The following is a 20645-nucleotide window of genomic DNA, read 5'->3' as shown; positions in this document are numbered from 1 at the left end:
GAAGAGTCAGAGTCCGCTAAGGCTGAAGAAAGCAGTATAGTCCCAGCCCAAAGTCAAAGTCATGTTGATCTCATTCCTCGATGTGCGAGAAATCGTTCTCGCCACGGGGCCAGACGATCAACCGGCACATCGAATAAAGGGATCACGCGGCTTGCTTCGGTGACTGCGCGACACGATGGCGAGAGCATCTGACAGTTCCTGGCTGAAAAGAACGTTGGCATGTGAAGCAACATCAATGTGGTTTTGATGATGAAGTGAGTTCAGCATGGCATGACGGCGAGGGCTGGGAAAGTTAATTTTTTTTCAGGGGAAAGGCATAGCTTGGATTTAAAAATATCTTTTGTGACAACAGTCGTGGAATTCTACCGACACAGCTCATATTCGGAGCCGGAACCGAAAGAAAACAGAAAAGTCAGGTTTTCCGGTTTAGAACACAAATACATCCATTTTTAATTTGAGAAAAATACAAAAAGAAACCATGTACAACCTATGTACAAACATTTTGTACAAGACAGTATATTTATCATCAGATTATATTTGACAGAGTCAGGTAGATCAACTCAGCACCATCAAAATAATCCATCATGTCTAGAACACATCCAAAAGAAATAGACTGCTATGTCAAACTCCCGATTTGCTGCGGTGGACGTTGACGACGACGTGATGCCTGAAATCCTCCATTCACTGATAAAAATAACAAAAAAAAAAATGCATTTTTTTTAATGCATTATTTAAGACTCAACTCCAGTCTCTGTATGCGTTATATTAGAATATCTCGTACAACTCCCAACAAATAAGTGATTCTATCCATTCTTTTACAGCAAAAATAGATCTACTCATGAAGTGCAACATACAGTGACGTATGATGCGCCACAGATGATTGGCCGAAGGGGTACAACGTGTGCATCGTTCAGTCATCCGTATTGCAACTTGACGCCTACGTGAGCCACCGAATGCCACTTGTCGCGAATAGTGGGGCGTGGACGCGGGCCCTCCTCTTGACCTTCGAGCACTGCCTGGCACTGCACCGGCACAGAGGCGCTGACAACTTGGATGTTCTCTACACCGGCGCAAGACAACAACGTCACAGTGGAAAATTAACACCAAAAAAACATACAAAAAAAAAACAAGCGAGCTTGTGTCCCTGAATGACTGAAGGATGCTCAACTACAAACTCTTCATGGCACTTCAAAAACACACGCACACACACACACACAAAAAAAGGAACCACACTGAGAAACACGGAGACGCGTGACAAGGAGACACATTACAACCAAAAAAAATAATAATAATAATTCTGACAAATATTGCATTAATCAGCGGAGTCATGTTCAAGCCAGTTTGCAGCATGAAAAGTGTTACAGTGTGATTATGTTTAAGGACCCCCCCCCAAAAAAAAAACAACAAAAATCATCTGTAAACAAAAGAGACGCTAAAAATGGAATGTTAACGCAGGAAAATTAAGGATGTTCTCTCAGTTATCCGTGTTGGTGCTACCTTCGCAACTAGCTTGATTCATTGTCGCTGCTATGTTCGAATAGTACTCATTCAATTTGGAATATCACAGGTTGTCGTTTGTTTCTCTTTTTCGCTCTCTCGCGCTCCCTTTTTTTTTTTTTTTTTTTGTTCTCTGTGAAATCTATTTGCTACAAGTGTGACGACGATGTGATCACAGTTCATAAATTCACTTCAGGACAATGTGCATGAGGCTTCAGTATAGTTGCACCACACCCAATAGACGGACAGGAAAGCTTTTCCGACGTGCTTTTTTATTTATTTTATTTTATTTTTTAGCTCCGATGAAAGAGACGAGCGTCTAGACTGTAAGAAATAAATGGGCTTGAGTTTACAACAAACACCGACGGCACAATATCATAAGTCTTTTCCACGTATGACTTCGTTTACAGCCTATAGACGAGAGACGCGGCAAGAAGTTCTCTCTTGGATTGAAACTGTATTTTGGGGAATGAAAAAAACAAAACAAAAACAAAAACACACACACACAAAAACAACCAACATGATCACACTTTGCAATAGTGTGCACTTTCTTTCGTTTCCGCACTCGGGACCTAATTTAGGTCAAACGCATACGATCATTCAGTCGGAGGAAGCGACTCTATCATCTATTCGTGCTTTTGTGACAACTCTTCTAGATAGATTTTTTTTTTTTTTTTAATTGATATCAGTCTTGAAACCATTTCGTTCAGTCCGCGTGTTTTGGAGCTAAGGGTGCTCCTTTGAGCTGATTTGTGAGCTTCGGTTTGCGGTGACTTCTGCAGAGGCGAGCTGCCAGGCTGAAGATGGCGGTTAGAGAGTTAAAAAAATACTCTTTCGATAAAAGCATAGATGTTAGGGGGCAGAAACATGACTGATAGATACACTTTTTTTTTTTGTTTTTGTTTTTTTGCCTCGATTCTGGCAAAAAGACATGTTTTGGGAGTCCAACACCAAAGGAAAACCACAAGCCTCCAACCGTTGCATCTCCGCCCAACCAGGTTTTGAGCCTTTCCTTGAGCAGCGCAAGCGCAGAGCAGCATCACTCCTGAGAGTTTCAACGTCTTATTTTTTATTTTTTGTATTGATTTGAGGCGATCGATATCTGGGATTGGCGGAGGAGAACATCCAAGCGCCTCCATGCCAAACCCGTGCCAGGCAGTTTCTAGCGGTCAGAGGAGGAACCCGGTTGGCGCCCACTTTTACGCGATACGTGGCATTCCCTTATTAAAAATAGTTTTTTTTAATGTGCGCGTTTTTCTTTGTGATCCCAAAAGTTGCTGCTGCGTTTTGCTCAAACGTGGTTGGGTTTTGGTTCAGATGCAACGTCTTTCACGTCAACCTTCCGAGGCTGCTTGGCTGTTTCTTCATTCAGGCGACCCTCCGGATGAAATGATTTGCATGATAGGCTTCCCCTTTTAACTCCTTCATAGTCTCTTCTCCGAGGGCAAAGTTCCTTCACGATCTTCTTGGTTGCTCCCACCACCCCACTTTGTTTTTTTTTTTTTTTGTTGTTGTTGTTTTTAGTGCAAATAGAACAGAAGTACACAAGATGGAGAACGGTGAGCCCGGCTGGCTGGAAGAGTGGCGTCCGATGGGTTCTTTGGGGCGATGATGCGAGCCTCGTTCCTCCAAGAAGCTGTCAGTCACCCTTTGTCAACTATTGCAAAGCATTACAGGAAGTACTTTTTTTTGTCTCTCTCTGTCTCTCTCGTCAAATCGTCAAAGAATAATTCCAACAAAGTGCTAGGGGGGGAAAGGTGTGTGTGTGGGGGGGGGGGGCTGTACAATGCGTTATTTGATTGTCATTATGTACATCTCTATTGATACATTAATAAATAAAACAATGTCCAAAGAGCATGGAAGTAACATTAAAGGTATACACATAGCAGGTCCAGTTTGGGTTCCTGTCCAGTTCTCCTGTTAAGAAGACCGAAGCACGTCCTCTCGTCCTCCTCCTCCTTATCACGCCTCCAAGGCGTCTTGTTGAGTGCGCGAGCGGAAACGTTAAAAGCGATTCAGCATTCGTCCTCGACTTCTCGGATGGGTGGAATCAGACTACTGGTGGATTTGTATTGGTTGACTTGGTTGGCCATGTGAGTGCTCATGGGCTTGATCTGAATGTTCCGCGTGTAGCTGTTGTCCTGTTCATCTGTAAACCATTTCTTTTCTGGAGACAAGGACAAACCAGGTGACACAGACAAAGAGAGACCGGAGTCAGTTCGGAAGAAGAATCGCGACGCATCAAAGCAAACAGCCTCATTTGAAGCGGTCGGCAGCAGGACATGATAAGAACACGGAGCGTTATTGAAAATACTACAAAAACGATCCGATACTTCATGAAAAATCATGATCAACATTTTTAGTCCTAATTACAGTCAATATTTGTCCACATCGTCAGTATAAAACAATAAGATGAAAAAGACTAAATATGGCGCTAGCTTAGCGTGCCTTCTCGTGCTGATGTAATCTTACGCCACTGATGCAAAGTCATTCTCAGGTGGTAACCTTGAAAGAACCGCTGTCGCTTTAGGGCTGCCGGGGATATTTTATATGATCCTAATAAGTCCATCCATCCATTTTCCGATCCGCTTTATCTCCACAAGGGTCGCGCGGGGGGTGGAGCCTATCCAAGCCATTTTCGGGCAGTAGGCGGGGGACACCCTGAACCGGTTGCCAGCCAATCGCAGGGCACACAGGGACGACCAACCATCCATACTTACACTCACACCTAGGGACAATTTGGAGCGTTCAATCCGCCTGCCGTGTATGTTTTTGGAAGGTGGGAGAAAACCGCAAAGTTTGCGTGTTTCGCATGTGTGGAGATTCATTTGCGAGGATTTCGCGCTTGTCGCAGAGCTTCGGGTGCCGCGGGGTGGCGCGCGCTACATTTGATGCGTGGCGTCGCGCCCGCGGTGGGGCAAAACGTCTGCCGTCTCGCCGCTTCCGTTACGGCCAACCTGTCGCCTCAAAGCAGCACGTCAAGTGCTGCCGTTTTAGGAGGAGAGAGACTCATACGACTCGCATTCCCTCAAATTTAAGCTCGCGATCAGTCACGCCTCCCACTTTCTCGGTGTGACCAATTTTCGCAAAGCTGGCCACCCCCCCCCCCCCCTCCCCCCTCCCCCAAGAATGTCCCGCGGCTGCTTTGGGAGGATTCAAATCGATGTGACCTACATGCGTGTTTCCGCCCAAATCACGCTCCAAGTCGTCTTGCTAGCACCAGGAGGGAGAGATGCGCAAACACACGGCCCTCTCACACATTGCAAAGCATCTCAAAGTTGAAAGGAAATGATAAAGATAGATGGCGCAACAAAGCCACGACAGCAGGGAGGGTTCAGAGAAGAACAAAAACAAAAAAACACAAAGAAAGAAAGGTTGTCAACGTCATGCATGGCAGCGATGGGCTCGGGCGGTGAGGAAGAGGAGGGGCGGGAGGAGGAAGGAGCGGCAGCGGTGTTTGCTTTCAAGCGAAACTGAAAGGTGAGGCATGTTTCTAAGTGAAGGTCGTAAATCAAAGCAAATTCCCCCCGCATCATAACGACGTCCGCAGAGGACGCGGTTATGATCGAACGTCAAGGTTGCCAAGTCATGCAGAATCGTTAACTTGCATACCTGGGCCCATTCTATTCATCCTTGTTGCACTTCAGAGAGAGAGGCGAGTAATCTACTGTGAGTACGGAAGTATTTACAGTCTGCATAGCAAGTACACAAGGGACAGACCACTAAAGTCAAACATCATACATGTTCACTTTAAGGGCTGATAAATGACTACACTTATTTTGGGACAATATGATTGACTCATCTGCATGCTTTTCACAACTGTACTTCATTGGTGCTCTTTCCTAGGGCCACACTAAAAAGAAAAACAAAAACCCCAAATATGTGACTTTTTTTTTTGTGAATTACGTTTGGAGAAAAATACGATGATTAAAAATATTTTTAAATTAACAAATATATAACTATAAATATATTCAAACATATTAAACCAAGACAACTTTCTAAAGACAATTTTCGACTCGAACCGCTCCTTGTGGTATATTTTCAACTTCAATCTTTAATGTTGCTTTTTTGATAGAGATGGTTTAAGGGATTGTTTTCGGAAATAAACAACTGTTTATTTGGAAAAACATCAGACTTTATTCCCCAAAAATGATTGTATCTTATACTAAAATGTAATATTTTGTTTCCAAAAAATAAGACATTTTTTCCCCTAAATAAATGAATGAATGTGTAAATAAATCGCACTTTGCCTAAAAGAAATAAGAAGAAAATTTCAATTAAAATGTTCTTTTCAATGTGGCCCTAATGGTCCCTTGGTTGTAAATTTTAAAAATATAAAGGGCAACATAGTGGTCAAACTCTTATAATCTCTTATAACAACAGGAAGAAGTGCCTGCTGACATGCAGTGAAGCAGATGCACCGCGAACGACAAAATGACAAACACAGCTCATGGGGGATGACATTTACTGCAATACCCAAAGTAGTGTTTCTATTTTATTTTTTCCCTGAATGAATCTTGTATCAATTCTGAACATTCTGTCAAGTAGAAATCAGCCAAATCCTCGCAAAGTAACCGCGGTGTAGACACAGTGAGTAACACTGGATGTCAACTACACACAGCGGTCCCCACTAGCACTGACGCCAGTCGAGTGTTTTGATGTTTTCATATTTTATCGGCATTAACTTGTTTTGATACATGTGGCAATTACTGAAAGGGCATGTTTTAATTGTTTAAATGTTTAATTGTAGAATGATGAATATTTCCTCGTTTGTGTGACAAAAAAATAAATAAATTTGGATGGGGCATTACATTTTGTGGGGAGTACACCAAATTATCACGATCTTTTCATTTGTACTCATTGGGCCCAATAGGACAAGACATTGATACGGCAGGTACGCCAATATCAAACTACAGTACCATTAATGTGTGTGTGTAGTTTTGCACTTTTAGGCTATTGTCCAACCACAAGTTGCCGGACAAGTCATTTTTTAGATTGTTGAAAAGTGACTCAGCAATTTGTCTACATGCATTCCAGAGAGTTGATGTGTTGTTGTAATGACACAGTGAAGATGAATATGGAAGAAAAGCAGAAGCAAGGAAGCAGAACACAACACGCCCAAAAACTCACAACATACACACACAAACACACCGAGAATACGGATAAACCGCACATAGAAAACACAAAGCTTGCATGCGTCGGACACACGACGCTGAGCGCACGTACTTCTGTTTGTCTCGGGCTTCCCGGGTTTTACTGCTGCGGTTTTGCCGGTTGGAGGCTGGGACCGAGTGGACGGACGAGCTCTTCTTGCTGGAGGAATGAGAGGAGTGGGACGAGTGGGACAAGCTGGTCCGAGACTGGCCCGCGTTGTGGTCGAACTGCATGAGGCAGAAGATCAAGTCTGTGGGCACCAGCTCGAACTCGTACGGTGGGTTGGTGATCACGTATCTGCGCGGGCGACATGGAGCGCAGTCAGGAACGTCGGCAACATGGTTAACAAACAGCAAGAATAGCAATGGCGCGCACTGCGTTTTCTAAGTCCTATCTCAGTGAGGGTCTTCGAAAAGCTGGAGTCTATCATTGTTTGTGACAGGTCTAGTTTGTCGAATAGGATTTCAGCAAAGTCCACCCGGTTTTATACATCTGAGGGAGCGACCATTTTTCCACTTACTGAAAATGACATTGCAGTGCCTAAGGCACTGGTGTCAAAGTCAAGGCCCGGGAGCCAGATCTGGCCCGCCGCATCATTTTATGTGGCCAGCGAAAGCAAATCGAGCAGTTCCATGATGCTTGTTACAGTCTGAACCAAAATTTTAAATAGTCATATTTAATCCATAATAACATATGATACTGCAAGCATTTTCCCATTACCAAACCCTTTATTACATTCATGTAAACAATGTTTAAACAAGTCATTATTCTTGACTTCTGAATTGAAACTATTTATCCATCAATATGTGGAGGTGATTAAACATTTATATGGTTTCACAAAATTCACCATCATAACGGCCTTCCAAGGGAAACCATAACTATAATGTGGCCCTCGACAAAAATGAGTTTGACACCCCCGACCTAACGGCTTGGGTAACAACAGTCATGGCTCATCTCTTTTCGGGGTTTGGTCATGTGACATTCTCAAGCTGAGCCCATCACTACTGTGATGTCATTTTCAGTCAACAGTATGCGGCAAAATGGCCGCCCCTCAGCTAAAAACACCTGGATTTTTATGCTTGATTTTTCACAAACACAATATTGATTAGAATACCATGTTTGGACGAGTGGGGGCGCATTGAACACTGGAACCAATCAATTCCATCATCGAAATGTTAAATGCAGATACTTTACCGTTTTGTACACTGGCTTGGTGAACTGAGATGGGCATCTCTCAATCTGTAGATGCCAAAACACAGCATGTTGTATGTCTTCAGCGCTTTGCAGAACAAATCCCCATAGCAGCCGCCGTCCTGGTGACAACACAAGACACATGGGTGCGCGTTCGAGAAGTCACACCATACGACATCATGTTTAGAACATAAATACGATCATTCGTGTAGAAAAGCGCTCGGCGCCCACTAGGGACTGCTTTGCGTGATCGCTGTTCTTCACATCGGATTAAGAACGGCGACGAGCGGAGGCGTCGAAATATGTGCTGCCGGGCTCGTGTCAAAATGTGTCATCTCTGCTTAAACATCCTCTTACCCCCAAGTCAGCGAAGGGCCCATCGTAGAGAGCGAGCTGGGCGACGCGACACCTGTCTCTGTTGGCCAGCGTCTGCGGCGTGCTGTAGCCTCCTCGCAGGGCATTTTCCTCGGCCAAAAGGGCCTCCAACTCCGGCGTGGCTCCTCCGGTGACCAGCGTCCTGATCAGTGTGAGGATGTTGTCATTGAAGTACGTCTGGGGAGAACAGGGAGAAGTTCCACATTTTGACATTGAACCAACAGGATAGATTAAAACTGCAGACTCGTATCTAGACCTCTTTTGAGGTCATTTCCCACCCCTTCAGATATTTTATATAGAGGGGGCCCTTCATTTACAGGAGCAAGACGTAACCCAAATTTCTAAGTATAAACACACTGTAGTCACTAAGTGACTATTATATACGGTAAATATGTAGTTAAAAACACTTGTAGACCATAGATATGAATCAATCAAAAGGAAAATTACTGGGGAAGCAAGAGCAGGCATTCTGTTGGTCCGTGACCATATAATCTTACACCATTCATAACCTCAATCACTGAGGTAAAAACATCCATGCATTCTCTACCGCTTATACGGGGTCAGTTCACAGGGTCAGCAGCTTTAGCGGGGAAGCCCAGGCTTCCCTCTCCCCAGCCACTTGTTCCAGCTCTTCCTGGGGAATCCTGAGGCGTTCCCACGCCAGCTGGGTGAGATAAGTCTTTCCGGCGTGTCCTGGGTCGTCCCCGGGGCCTCCTGCCGGTGGACCTCACCAGGGAGGCATCCTAATCAGATGCCTGAGCCACCTCATCTGGCTCCTCTCGACATGAAAGAGAAGCGGCTCGACTTTGAGCCCCTCCCAGATGACCGAGTTTCTCACCTTATCCCTAAGGGAGAGCTCGGACACCCTGCAGAGAAAACTCATTCCGGCCGCTTGGATCCGGGATCTCGTTCTTTCGGTCATAACCCACACCTCACCAGGGAGGCGTCCAGGAGGCATCCTAATCAGATGCCCGAGCCACCTCATTTGCCTCCTCTTGACATGGAAGAGAAGCCACTCGACTCTGAGCCCCTCTCAGATGCCCGAGCTTCTCACCTTATCTCTCAGGGAGAGCTCGGACACCCTGCAGAGAAAACTCATTCTGGCCGCTTGGATCCGGGATCTCGTTCTTTCGGTCATAACCCATAGCTCGTGAAGAAAGGTGAGGGTTTCGAACGTAGATCGAATGGTAAATTGAGAGCTTTTGGCTCAGCTCCTTCACCACGACAGACCGATACGAAGTCTGTGAGGTAAAGACAAAAAAACAACACAAAAAAAACTGTATTGTGGTGTAGGGATTGCTGTGGTTGAGTCCAACAGCACTTTCCCTTCACAAACATGGGACTTGACTGCACTCTGTGGGCGTCAGTGTCTCCCGTCCGTCAAGCCGATCACGTGCTGCTTTTGGCAGCGTGCAAAGACAGTTGGTGTCAGTCGGCAGGCGAAGCCGAGAGTGGCAGCTCCTCTCGGCGGGCCCCTGACAGGCCTGCGGAGCCTCATGATGGATGAGCACTGTCCATTAGCCGCCTTCACCTCTGACCGCCGCCACGCTACAGCTGATGCCCACTCGGCTCCCTCGGCTCGCCTCCGCACAGCTTCTCTAACCCCTCGCTCACAAAGCGAGCTGCTGGAATGAAGCCATCACGGCACCGAGCGGACAAATACACTTGGCCATGACTGAGAAAAAAAACAAAAAACGAGGTGTTGAAGGTTATATTTTCTCTCCTTCTTGCCTCTTCCTTTTTTTCCCCTGATATTTGATGCGGTGGTGGCATTGTCAAGAGATGAAAGAGCGTTCACCAGGCCCGTTAAAGTGGAGCTGGTGTCAGCGTCATTACACTAACATTCCATCCTTACTTCATTAAAAGACTAAGTTGAATTCAGACTACTTCAAAATGTGGAGCCGTGCCAACTATCTGGCTTTGATGTCAGTAAAGCTGGCAGACGTGTCGGATCAATGTACCAGTACCATTTCATTTACCCGCTTCTGCTTTTTTGGTACAAGCGCTGAAACCTGGAGCTCAAAAAGCACAGGAACGTCTTCTCACCTTTCCAAACAGAAAATAGTCTCCTCATGAATTCCTTTGCTTATAACACAAACATATGCAACATCCAAAAAAGTTTCAGTCAGTTACTGCAGGGTTTTCGGCTTCAGCTCATCTACGGTGAGCCCCCGTTCATTCCGGGGGTACTTTCCATACCCACCCACAATCGGCGAAAATCTGCGATAGTGGTAGAAAGTTCACATAAACACACCAAACTTCTTTTTTTAACACACTGCATAGGTATTTGAGCATAAAACCTGCAGGTAAAAAACCCCAAAAACATAGAATATACTACAGGCATTGAAGTGTCTGTGTGTAACATACTGTATGTGCCTTTTAGAGACGGGGCTTTGTTAAAGTGTTTTTTTTTTCTCCCATTTTTTGGGGGGTACACACGTCTACTTAGGAATGTCGGCAAATGAGCTGTGGCCAAAAGTGTGCATAAGTGTGCTGATTTTGTTGATGTCTTACTGTCCACCGAGCATTTCCAAAATGGCGGAAAAGTACACTGATAGCAGAGGCTCTGCTTAGCCAAATGTGAGGGCATTACGGTTCTTAATCTACTGAGAAAAACAATATCACGATAAACACAAAAATCAATAAATAAAAAACAACAATGTAGGCGGGATGCGGTCGGCAGTAATGCATTTTTGTGGGGGGCATTTAATTAAACAGGACGAGTGTGCGCGGCGGAGGTTGGACTCACGGCGCTCATCAGGGAGTCGAGAACGCTGACGGCGAAGGCGGTGCCACAGGCAAAAGGCTGTGTGAGGTACAGCTCCGTGTCTGGGTCATCATCGTCGTCTTGGTCCAGGAACTGAACATTCGAGTCGTTCACTGGGAGGACGCAAAAGCAGCAGAGTTAGCATTGACATGCAGTTTTTTTTTTTCTGTGACCTTTTTCAGCCTTTTATTGGGCAGAAAATCTAAATGGACAACACATGTTTCAACGTAGGCCGAATCATGTGCTATCTTCCACCCATTCAACAAATAAAGCAATAATGTAGAAGTTATAATAAAATACCCTATAAAGGCATGATAATGTGTGATTTTCCAATTTATATCAAATATAAATCTATCAAACATACACAGTATCATCCACGGATACTGTAATTTCACTGTCTTTATCACTCAACGCATAAGTGGTAAAACATTTAAACTCTAAATTCCACACAATATCTCATGCAGGGTGCATGTCACACAAACCATAAATTAAGAAAATAAAATCAACAAGTAACATTATTTGCCTGACGTCGTAACCATTGTAGAAGTCCACTGTGCAAGAATATTGTGCTAACATGTGATTTAGAGCAAAAACACAATTTTAGCATAAGGATAAAATGAAAAACAACAATACAACTGCCAATAATTCCTAATTACAGTTTTTAAAAATGAGACTTCAACAATGGCCTTTATAACATCCAAAATCCATGCACAGTGAATGTCATGCGAGTTTCCTTGAGCCGATAGATGTTCCGTCACATCATCACCCCTTCATATATTTACCTGAACCCTGAAAATGAACGTTGTCATCACACTCCAGACAACAATAATAACAATAATTGAAGCAAACAAGTCATCGGTTTTCTCCCCTGTACAGTGGTTCAATACCTGCAATGCGTGGAGAGTCTAAAAACAAGCATCACACAACAGCTAAAGAAGACGGTTTGAGCTTGAGTTTAGTTTTTAGTTTGAAATCTGATTTCTTTGCAGGCTCCCTGAGTGCTGGGGATGTCAGTCAAAGAGACGAGAGGCTGATGCAAACAGGCCTGGGCCAAAGACGTGAACTGGTGGGGGGGTTGGACGTGTGTGTGTGTGTGTGTGTGGAGGATGAGGGATGGGAGGTGTTGCTATGAAAACAGCCACAAGGACAGAGTGAACATGATCAAAGGCCTGAGCGATACTACTCTGCAAACGCAACTGGAGGGCGGGATAAAATAAATAAATAAATAAACAAAAGGAGAAAAAAATCATTAAAAAGAAAGCCGCCAAACAAGACAGTCAATTTCAACAAGAAGGAAGAATAAGAATGTGTTCAAAGTGAAGCCATGGGAGCAGCGTGGGCCTTGACTGCAGCCAGATAAATCAAGACAAGCTGATGATGAGCGGGGCGGCGGAGCGAGGGGACGGACGGACGGAGGGACGGGCAGACGGGTAGCGGAGGACAAAGGCTCATCTTACCCAGCTCTGTTATCATTTGTATGTTGGTCCCACTTTTTTTTTCCTGACTGAGTGAAAGCGATGGCAGCGGTTTGCCCGGCTTATCTAATGGTGACGAGGCAGTGCAGAGAGGGGAGAGATGGCGTCGTTATTGAAGCACTTTTCACAACGACGACATTAAAGGCATCTTGCTGTCTCCGACACCAGCAGTCGTCTCGCTAATGGCCGGCCTGCGTCCGAATATAAAGCAGCTTGGATTTAAGAACTGTTGAGGGGCGAACACTGATTCAAGGCAGTGAAAGGGCTACACAAGGCCCTACTTTGTCTGCACATGGTGGAGACATGTTCACAAGTTCGTTTATGGGCAAGAACACCACAGATCAGCTTCTGGCTAGCAGACATCATGCTAAGCCATTACGTGAGAAATAAATAAATGGCCTGGTCACCAGTCAACTGCTGTTGTCTACCAGCCGAAGGACAAAAAAACCCCCCCAAAATGGACGATGCCCATAAAACATTAATTAGTTCTGCCAGAAATTGAGCTACATTAAGACCTAATGTGAAGTAACTTGCCTCCCACGCATGCTAATATTGCTCTGCGCATTCATCACTGTGTCAGGTTTTTGAAGTCAAAGTTCGACGTCTATTTTAACACTCGTTACTTGAATTTTGAGCCCAGATGAACTGAACTGCGATTAGATTTGTTCGAGCGCGGTACTTCTAGCAGTCATTACCTGAGCTTATTCGATAGTGCAAGTGTACCTAATAAAGTGTATTTTCCTGAAGGTTTACCTTCTTCATTACCTGAGGGGCGATGCTACGTTTCACCATATGAAAGCGTCTGGCGTGCGGGAGGTGCAGGAGAGTGGGAGGTGCTGACACGGACAGAACGGCGCTCTGGCCATCACGTGTGCGCTCAAATGGGAGAACCTCTCTGCAGGTAATGGCTGGCCCCGGTTACAAGTAACATAAGGTACAACTCCCTTTTTCCTTGCTAGCCTTCTCTTAGCTTGCTCTCTCTCATGCACCATTGCTCCCTAATTGGGTCAGGGGAGACATAGCAGGCAGTCTCTGGTGCTTCCCAAGACCCCTCGGAGATCTGAAAGTTTCATGAGTCCCCAGCACCAGTGGGAATACAGCCACTGCCATTGTTATTAATAAATGGGCCCATTTTGCAACCAAGGCAGTTTTCACCCCCTTTTCGTTCTCTTTCTTACACCCCCCTTTACTTCCCTCCCGTCAGGCTGAGTTGCTCTTGTGCATTAGTGGACAAATTGCAGAGGATGTGGTAGCGCTCCATGGAAAAAAAAATGCGTCTGAATCACTCACGGTAGAGTTAGTCCGTACAGTTAAATTAGCACTGCAACAGTTGACAATTGACATGTACACAAATTGGTGATAGGCAAAGCAAACCACAACACAGAAGTGAACCCAAATTCCATTTGATCGTGAGTTGGAACTTTTGGTAGCAGAACAATGTCTTGTGTTTGCCACCATAGAAGGGAAAATGAAGAAAAAAATGTGATGATGACAATATAACAGGAAATGGAAGTTATAACGAGGTAAGAAAATAAAACACATTTCACTTTATACCAATACGGATAAGCCGAGGGATTAAAACAACTGAATTAACATTGAAAAAGTCACCTGTTTAGTTTGAGGACACTCATTCTGTGCTCATGACAATGTTTACATTTTGCATTTAACTATCGAGCAGTCGACGAGCAAAGTGTTTGCCAATCACTTTTACATATGTCGCTGTCCAATGAAAAACACGTACTGTAACTCCAAATGTTCATGGTTTCATTTTTATCCAAAACACAACTGAAACATTGGTTGCCGTGTTTCAAATAAAAAGAAAATAACGCACAAAAATTGGACTTACATGCTTTTTGTTGGACAGCGATAATGATTTGTTGGCATTCGCACTGGGGGTGTGAGGTTTACCTAATTCCGTGATGATGGGGATGTTGGATCCGGTAGTGACGGAAGCCTGACGCACGAAGCCATGTACTGGACTGCTGTCTGGAGATGACCTGTCCATTCCAGGAGGCGTGAAACCTAACCATGCCAAAACATGATTGGAAAAGGTCAGCGAGGAGTCAACTCAAAAGGTGACGAAATTTGGAGTTTAAAGAGATTTTGTGGATAATTACACCTCAAAAATAGAGACAACCCAGTTAAGTTTTGATGATCACAATATCTGTGTTAATTTCTGTTAGACGCGTCATAATAGCTGTTAGTGTTAAGCTAGTGTACTTTCGTCAGATGAAATTAGATATTTTTTTGGTTGAATATTTAGATTTTTACAGGTATATACGGTATATATTTTTTATGTTTACAGTTTGTGTGTGTGTGCGTTTACCATTTATGTTAACATTAAGCTAGCACGTCAAAGGTGTTTTCTAGACAGTATGTGGTTGATAAAAAAGGCTAAAAAGCTCTCCTGGTTTGAAGGTTAGTTTGACAGTACATTTCATCTGGGAGAGGCATTAAAGTTCAACTTTGATTTTGACAAAGCATGCAATAAGAAAGACATTCATTTTCCATGAGGAAAAATAAGCAAGCTCATTGTGGTTTTAGCGAATGAATTGTAATGCACCTGATTTTATTTGATTTGACATTATTTTGCTGTGGGGGGGAGAAAATTAGAATGACTTGACATCCAACATCACATCGACTTTGGAGATTCCACTGGAGAACAAACATCATAAAACATAGATGGGAATATTGACAGCATTGCGCATAGTGCATGTCAGCTAAGTCCGCATGAGGTTGTTTGGCGTCTTTCAAATGTAGCGACGATGACACGGAGGAAGTGGCAGAAGCTGACAACAACCTAAAAAAGCGCAGCGGTATGGCCACAGTGCTTTTAGAGGTCAGTTAGGACATATTTAGCATTCGTGGCCCTCCATCAGCAGCCCGGCATCAATTTTACATGCCCCTCATTTTGTTACAATAAAAGTTGGCGGAGTGGATACCGGAAAACCTTTTATGGAAAATGGCGTGGATCGCAACGGCAAGTGACAGCAATGCGAATCCGCATGACTTCACATTTTTACAGTCCCTCAAAGTGACAAGTAAACACCTTAAATTGCTAATGTAAGATGTATAATACATCAGCTGTGTTTTGACATCCATCAGTCAGTGCTGACTACAGCAAAATGCTACTAAGCCAGGAAGTATACAATACATTCAGGTCACCATTTTAGCACTGTGTGTGTCTTCCCTGTCAAGACACTCAATGAGACGCTTACACTGCAAAAGAGAAAAAGACCCACATCGTCGTCAGTGCAGCATGGCGTAATCTTGTTATTCCAATTCTTGCACTTCAATTGACAATCCAGGCCATTAAGGACAAAAGGATGATGTTATCCCTATTCTGGAGTGAACTTTTTTAAAATTTCGTTTTGAAGACTATGCAGCTGGCGCCCTGCTGACTACCGCAACAAGTCATTGTCAGCGGGGGGGGGGGGGGGGGGGGGGGGGGAAGACAACATGAAGCCTGATACTGCTGCTGCTTTTAAAAGCAGTTACAAACCTCTTCAAGACTTCGAGACGGTGAGCTGGAACAACAGAGATTCCTTCTATGCTGTGCAGTATCTGTCACACTATGCATTGACACTCAAGTTGCATGAAGGCAACAAGCCACCCATTGCCTTTCAAACAGAATCCCAGCGAAGGTTGTTATTACAGTCGTGTCTTGAAATACGAATTACATTTGTTCCATGACTCCCGTAACTCAAATCACGTGTTTCTAAAATCATCTTTTGGTTTTCCCATTTGTGTTAGCATTAAGCTAGCACGCCAAAGGTGTTTTATAGACAGTATGTGATTGACAAATAGGCTAAAACTCTTCGGCTTTTACGGTTGGCTTGACAGTGCATTTCAACTGGGAGAGGCATTAATAAAGAACTTGAGGCATAGTTTTTGAAGAATTCTTCACTAATGGCCAAACTGCTGCTTACTGTGAAGAGAGTTGAGTTCACTGCCACCGTACAGCACTCACATCTCAAGTTTGCCCTTGCAAGGCAAAGCAAAAGCAAAAATTGGCAGAATGACGCCTCATTATCGCCCAAAAAATGAATTTGTATTGTAAGACGTTTGCCGAGCATAATCAGTACCATTGTTTGGTGTGTCTAAAAATTGCTGTCAACACAAAGTTGGGAGAGTTGAGTCTGTGATGTGAAACATTCAGATTCCTGCAATGGCATTCAACTAATTCTGTTTAACTGTCTATGTGAAATAGAGCAGCAGCAAGAAAGCTAACTTGAAAGGCAACATCGTACTACCCCATTGAGTGAAAAATCGCTAGCTAACTTGAAAGGCAACATCGTACTACCCCATTGAGTGAAAAATCGCTAGACCCACAAAAATTCCAGCTTCACAGTATCCACCTGCCTACCTGTCTGTGAAACGATTGCGTTTTTAATACACACAACTATCTCCTCGAGGCTGGCGCTGCCTTCAAGTGTTCGGCATGTTGCAACAGTCAAGTGAGATCTGGGTTACGTAGCCCCCACCCCTTATCCCTGTAGCCCCCCAGGCACGGCGATGCTCTGCGGTTGACTACAAGCTACAGTCGGCGTGAGAAGCTCTCCCCCAGGAAAGCGCTTGTTTACTTATTCATTTGTGCCTTCTTGTTTTCAATTCCGCAGACGGCGCGTGAATGGGAGCGTCGCTGGGAGGAAGGAACCCCCCCAAGGCGTTACTGTGATACAACACAAGCGTCTGGGTATGTGTGTATTTCCTGATGTATGCATGAGTGCACTGCGGTAGTGTTCTCTAAAGTGAAGTATTTTTCACCGAAATGAGTGTTTGATATCAGACCCAATTACTGATGACAATGGGCCCCATCCATCGACCCTGGGAGAAGACATGGGCAACTGGGTTTTCCATACTGGGGTAGCTTCCCGTGAAGAGTGCTCCCCAGAGCGGTCCCCACGCTGATTTACTTCCTCTTATTGTTGCTCAGCCGCACGGCCATCGACAGGGCATCAGTCACTCAAGGCTGCAGGAATAACAGCATTGGCATTCTCCTAAAACATGCGCTAGTGCTCGGCACTAAAACCCTTCCGTTTTGATTTGTACTAACAACCGTAGCACTAAATAGTCTCGATCTTGAGCCGTGCCGTCTTTGAAGCTAATCATAAAGTGTGGATTATGCGCGGGGATGGCATTGACCAGGCTTGAAGCCGCGCCATCCATTCAGGAAGTCGTCACTGTTTGGTCGTAACTAATGGGCGGCAGCTGAGTCGCGCCGCGCGGTGATTTGTACTCGCCGCTTAATGCTGATGAGGCCTGATGGGAGGCCCGGATCGCGAACATCTACAATCTGTTCCAGACGAAGCGCCAGACATGGGGAAACAACAACATCAAAAATGACACCAGCATGTTGATATCATTAAATTAGCAGGGAGGTTGAGCAGCTTGTAATTACCAGCGAACAAGACTGGAATTATTAGAAAATGATGCAGCGTAAACACTCTTCCAAAGCATCTTTCGTACAGCCAATTTATAGATTCCACTCACAAATTCACTCCGGAGCACTGTGCACCATTTCAGTGAGACAATTTTACATCGTCCTGTAGGTTGGTGCACTTGACTGAGCTAGCGTGAATGTCCAAAATCTCAGGTAGTCAAGGTGTTCCCCAGGATTGCGTTTTAAGTACAATGGATCTTCCTCCTAATTTTGATTCTTAGAAAGTGCATGAAAATACAGTCGTGGTGATTGCTATCTTCCATCCTGCCCAAGTCCTCATTTTTAAAAATATTTGACTCCCCTTCCTTCCACAATCTGTCCCCTTGGGCCACCAGCACAGACAGAGTCTGAGAGGACGCTCCTTACCTTGGGAATTAGCCTGCAAGACCCCGATGCTGTCATCAAACTGCATAGACTTGATGTTGAGTGACGCCAAGATGCATTCTTTATCCTGCAGCGAGGCATCCTCGATATTGTTCTGATTGGCTGACAGTATTACGCACATGTCGCAGAGGTTGATGTTGACAGCCCTTAAATCTGCCCGACTTAATGGCGTACCCTTTGGGGTGAGGCGGCAACACAGAGGGAGAGAGAGAGAGAGAGGGAAACAAATTGAAGAAGTGAACAGTGGTGTTTCGCTGCGGTGAACTCGCTAGCACCATTTTGAAGTGAAAAAACATTTCATGGATGTGGCTGCGTTTTGGAGGAATGAACTAAAAGGACCGCACTGAAGACTTGCTTGCATCATCCGTCACATCAAACCTTTCTAGCTCTTCTGGATCTTGTCACAGAACAATCCTTCAGTTAAACCGCAGTGAACGTAGCATAAAGAAGCTACTGCTCCAACTGGAACAGCGGTGTACACTCACGGGCAATATGGAGACCTTGGGGAAGTTGTGTAGCGTCTCCCACTCTCGCCGCAGGTAGTCCAGTGAGCCCACAAAAACGATGGGCTTGAGTTCATGATAATGGAAGTTGCTGGCTCTTAAAGGCATCACCAAGTTTCGCAGCCCCACTAAAGCGGACGTGACATCCCCAAATATACAGACCACCACATGGCCGCTCAATACCGTCATGGAGGCTTCACTCCGAGTCTGCAGACACAAGAGGGATGGGGAAAGAGCACAGAAAAAAAAAATAATGAGGGGTTGAGCTACCTGTTACATGAGCTGTGAATGGGAAAAGTAGAAGTTAATCATCAATGTAAGAGTTTGATTATCACTAATCCATAAAATGTCATATTCTGCTTGATGACCAAGAGCAGCTGACTCGGAGTCAGTTGCTGATGAACGCAGTTTGTAAGACTTTAGGCAAGTTGGGTAGATGTGACGCAGGCTGACTAAAAGCAGACGAGTTGTGGGGAAAATAAGTCACGTGATTTAAAAAAAAAAGTCTACTGCTTTATTCAACTATTAACAATAGTAAAATCAAGGATTTTGAAGGATAAAAAAAGAAAAATGTTTGAGATAGCAAAGGTACTATTCCCGTAGCATTTATTTAACTGCAGAAAGTGTGAGGCATTTCCAGTCAGGAGTTGATTCGAGAGGAGGCGATTCTTTACAGTGTAAGTTTGAAGCAAAACAGGCTTGCGTCTGACGGGGAATCTCACTCCCAAATGTATGTCACCATTTTGTCTTGGTTCCCATCAATAAAGCATCACACTTGGCGGCGGAATTAACTGTTGACTACTTATGTTTCCGCACCGTCACATACGATAGATGCACCTGCCTGAAAAATGCGTAGACGTGCAAGTCATAAAAACGAGGTGGGAAGGACAACAATTTAGGCAAAAGCAGTAAGCGGCCCCCAACATTTATTTGGTTGAATGACGCACCGGGGATGGCCTCTATTCCACTGTAGGTGAGGAAATGTTTTCTTCAATAATCATTAAATGTTTGGCTCGTGTTTCGTCAAATAGAATTGTAATTCATTCTTTTAATTGGGCAACAATCACTCTAAAGACAGGCCCCCTGACAATAAATACCATCTCACGGTGAATGTGTGGCAAAAATGCAGCTTGTCGCATCGGAATGAATGTTGTGTTGTGGCCTTTGTGACGGCACAAATGATTTACGGGTCCACCTAAACGCTTGCAAACTGCCCAGTTGCAAAGACGTCGCAGCAAACGCATGCGCGGGACGACCGCAACGCTGTTCACTTAAACCTAGATGCGGATGTATAGAAAGAAAACCATAAACTCACCTTGAAGCAGAGAGGCAGAGAAAGAAATGTCAGGACATATTAGTATGTGATTGGATGATGTCACAAGTGTGGGGGGGAAACTCCGGAGTATACTTACTTTTAGTTTCTCTAATATTTTGTATATGAGGCAATTCATTTTATTATTTTAAACAGCATGTAGTGGTAAAACTGCGCTTCACTCACCAGAATGACTTTTTCGATGTCTTTTGACGGGCACCAGTGAAACATTCCGGTGGAGTCATACCTCTTCACATTCATATCCATGTTTTCCATTTGTTCATTACCAGGTATGAGAAGAGGATCGTGTCGACTGCAAAACAACAACAATAGCTTCATGCAAGACCATTCTGAAGATTGCGTGGAAACTGAAACATTTACACCGAAGCTTTTAGGCATTTAAAATGTTTATTCAAATAGTGAAGGAAAACGAGGGCCTCCTGTACCTCTGGATTTGCAGTAAAGTGGAGATTGTGGAAAATAAAGCTGCAGCTAAGGCATAGCAAGAGTTGAAGCTAACTTTGATGTGTTTATTTTTGCAACT

At 44.4% G+C, this 20645-nt stretch overlaps 1 protein-coding gene across 20 annotated transcripts in view; it reads right to left on the bottom strand.

The window, feature by feature from the left end:
* Positions 1–417: 417 nt before the first annotated feature.
* kcnma1a (potassium large conductance calcium-activated channel, subfamily M, alpha member 1a) overlaps positions 418–20645 on the bottom strand; it is a 141269-nt gene continuing 121041 nt past the window's right edge. For 9 of the 20 annotated variants that reach the window (XM_086122590.1, XM_086122589.1, XM_086122570.1 and 6 more), the window contains 11 exons: positions 20288–20414; positions 18772–18996; positions 18269–18461; positions 14368–14481; positions 12442–12525; positions 10967–11097; positions 8200–8394; positions 7846–7964; positions 6724–6948; positions 5110–5138; positions 418–3664 (listed from right to left, as the gene is read on the bottom strand). In XM_086122590.1, coding sequence (XP_085978716.1) covers positions 3513–3664; positions 5110–5138; positions 6724–6948; positions 7846–7964; positions 8200–8394; positions 10967–11097; positions 12442–12525; positions 14368–14481; positions 18269–18461; positions 18772–18996; positions 20288–20414 — 1594 coding nt within the window. In that variant the 3' untranslated portion in view covers positions 418–3512. The remainder of the gene's footprint in view (positions 3665–5109; positions 5139–6723; positions 6949–7845; positions 7965–8199; positions 8395–10966; positions 11098–12441; positions 12526–14367; positions 14482–18268; positions 18462–18771; positions 18997–20287; positions 20415–20645) is intronic. The other 11 variants (XM_086122573.1, XM_086122576.1, XM_086122577.1 and 8 more) reach the window with 3 other exon arrangements.

Source organism: Hippocampus guttulatus, chromosome 10 (assembly GCF_054856545.1).
Source record: "Hippocampus guttulatus isolate MCC_2025c chromosome 10, RoL_Hgut_1.0, whole genome shotgun sequence".
In the NCBI taxonomy this organism is placed as follows: domain Eukaryota; kingdom Metazoa; phylum Chordata; class Actinopteri; order Syngnathiformes; family Syngnathidae; genus Hippocampus; species Hippocampus guttulatus.
The sequence above is the reverse complement of the archived record's forward strand: the minus strand, read 5'-3'. Positions and strand labels throughout refer to the sequence as shown.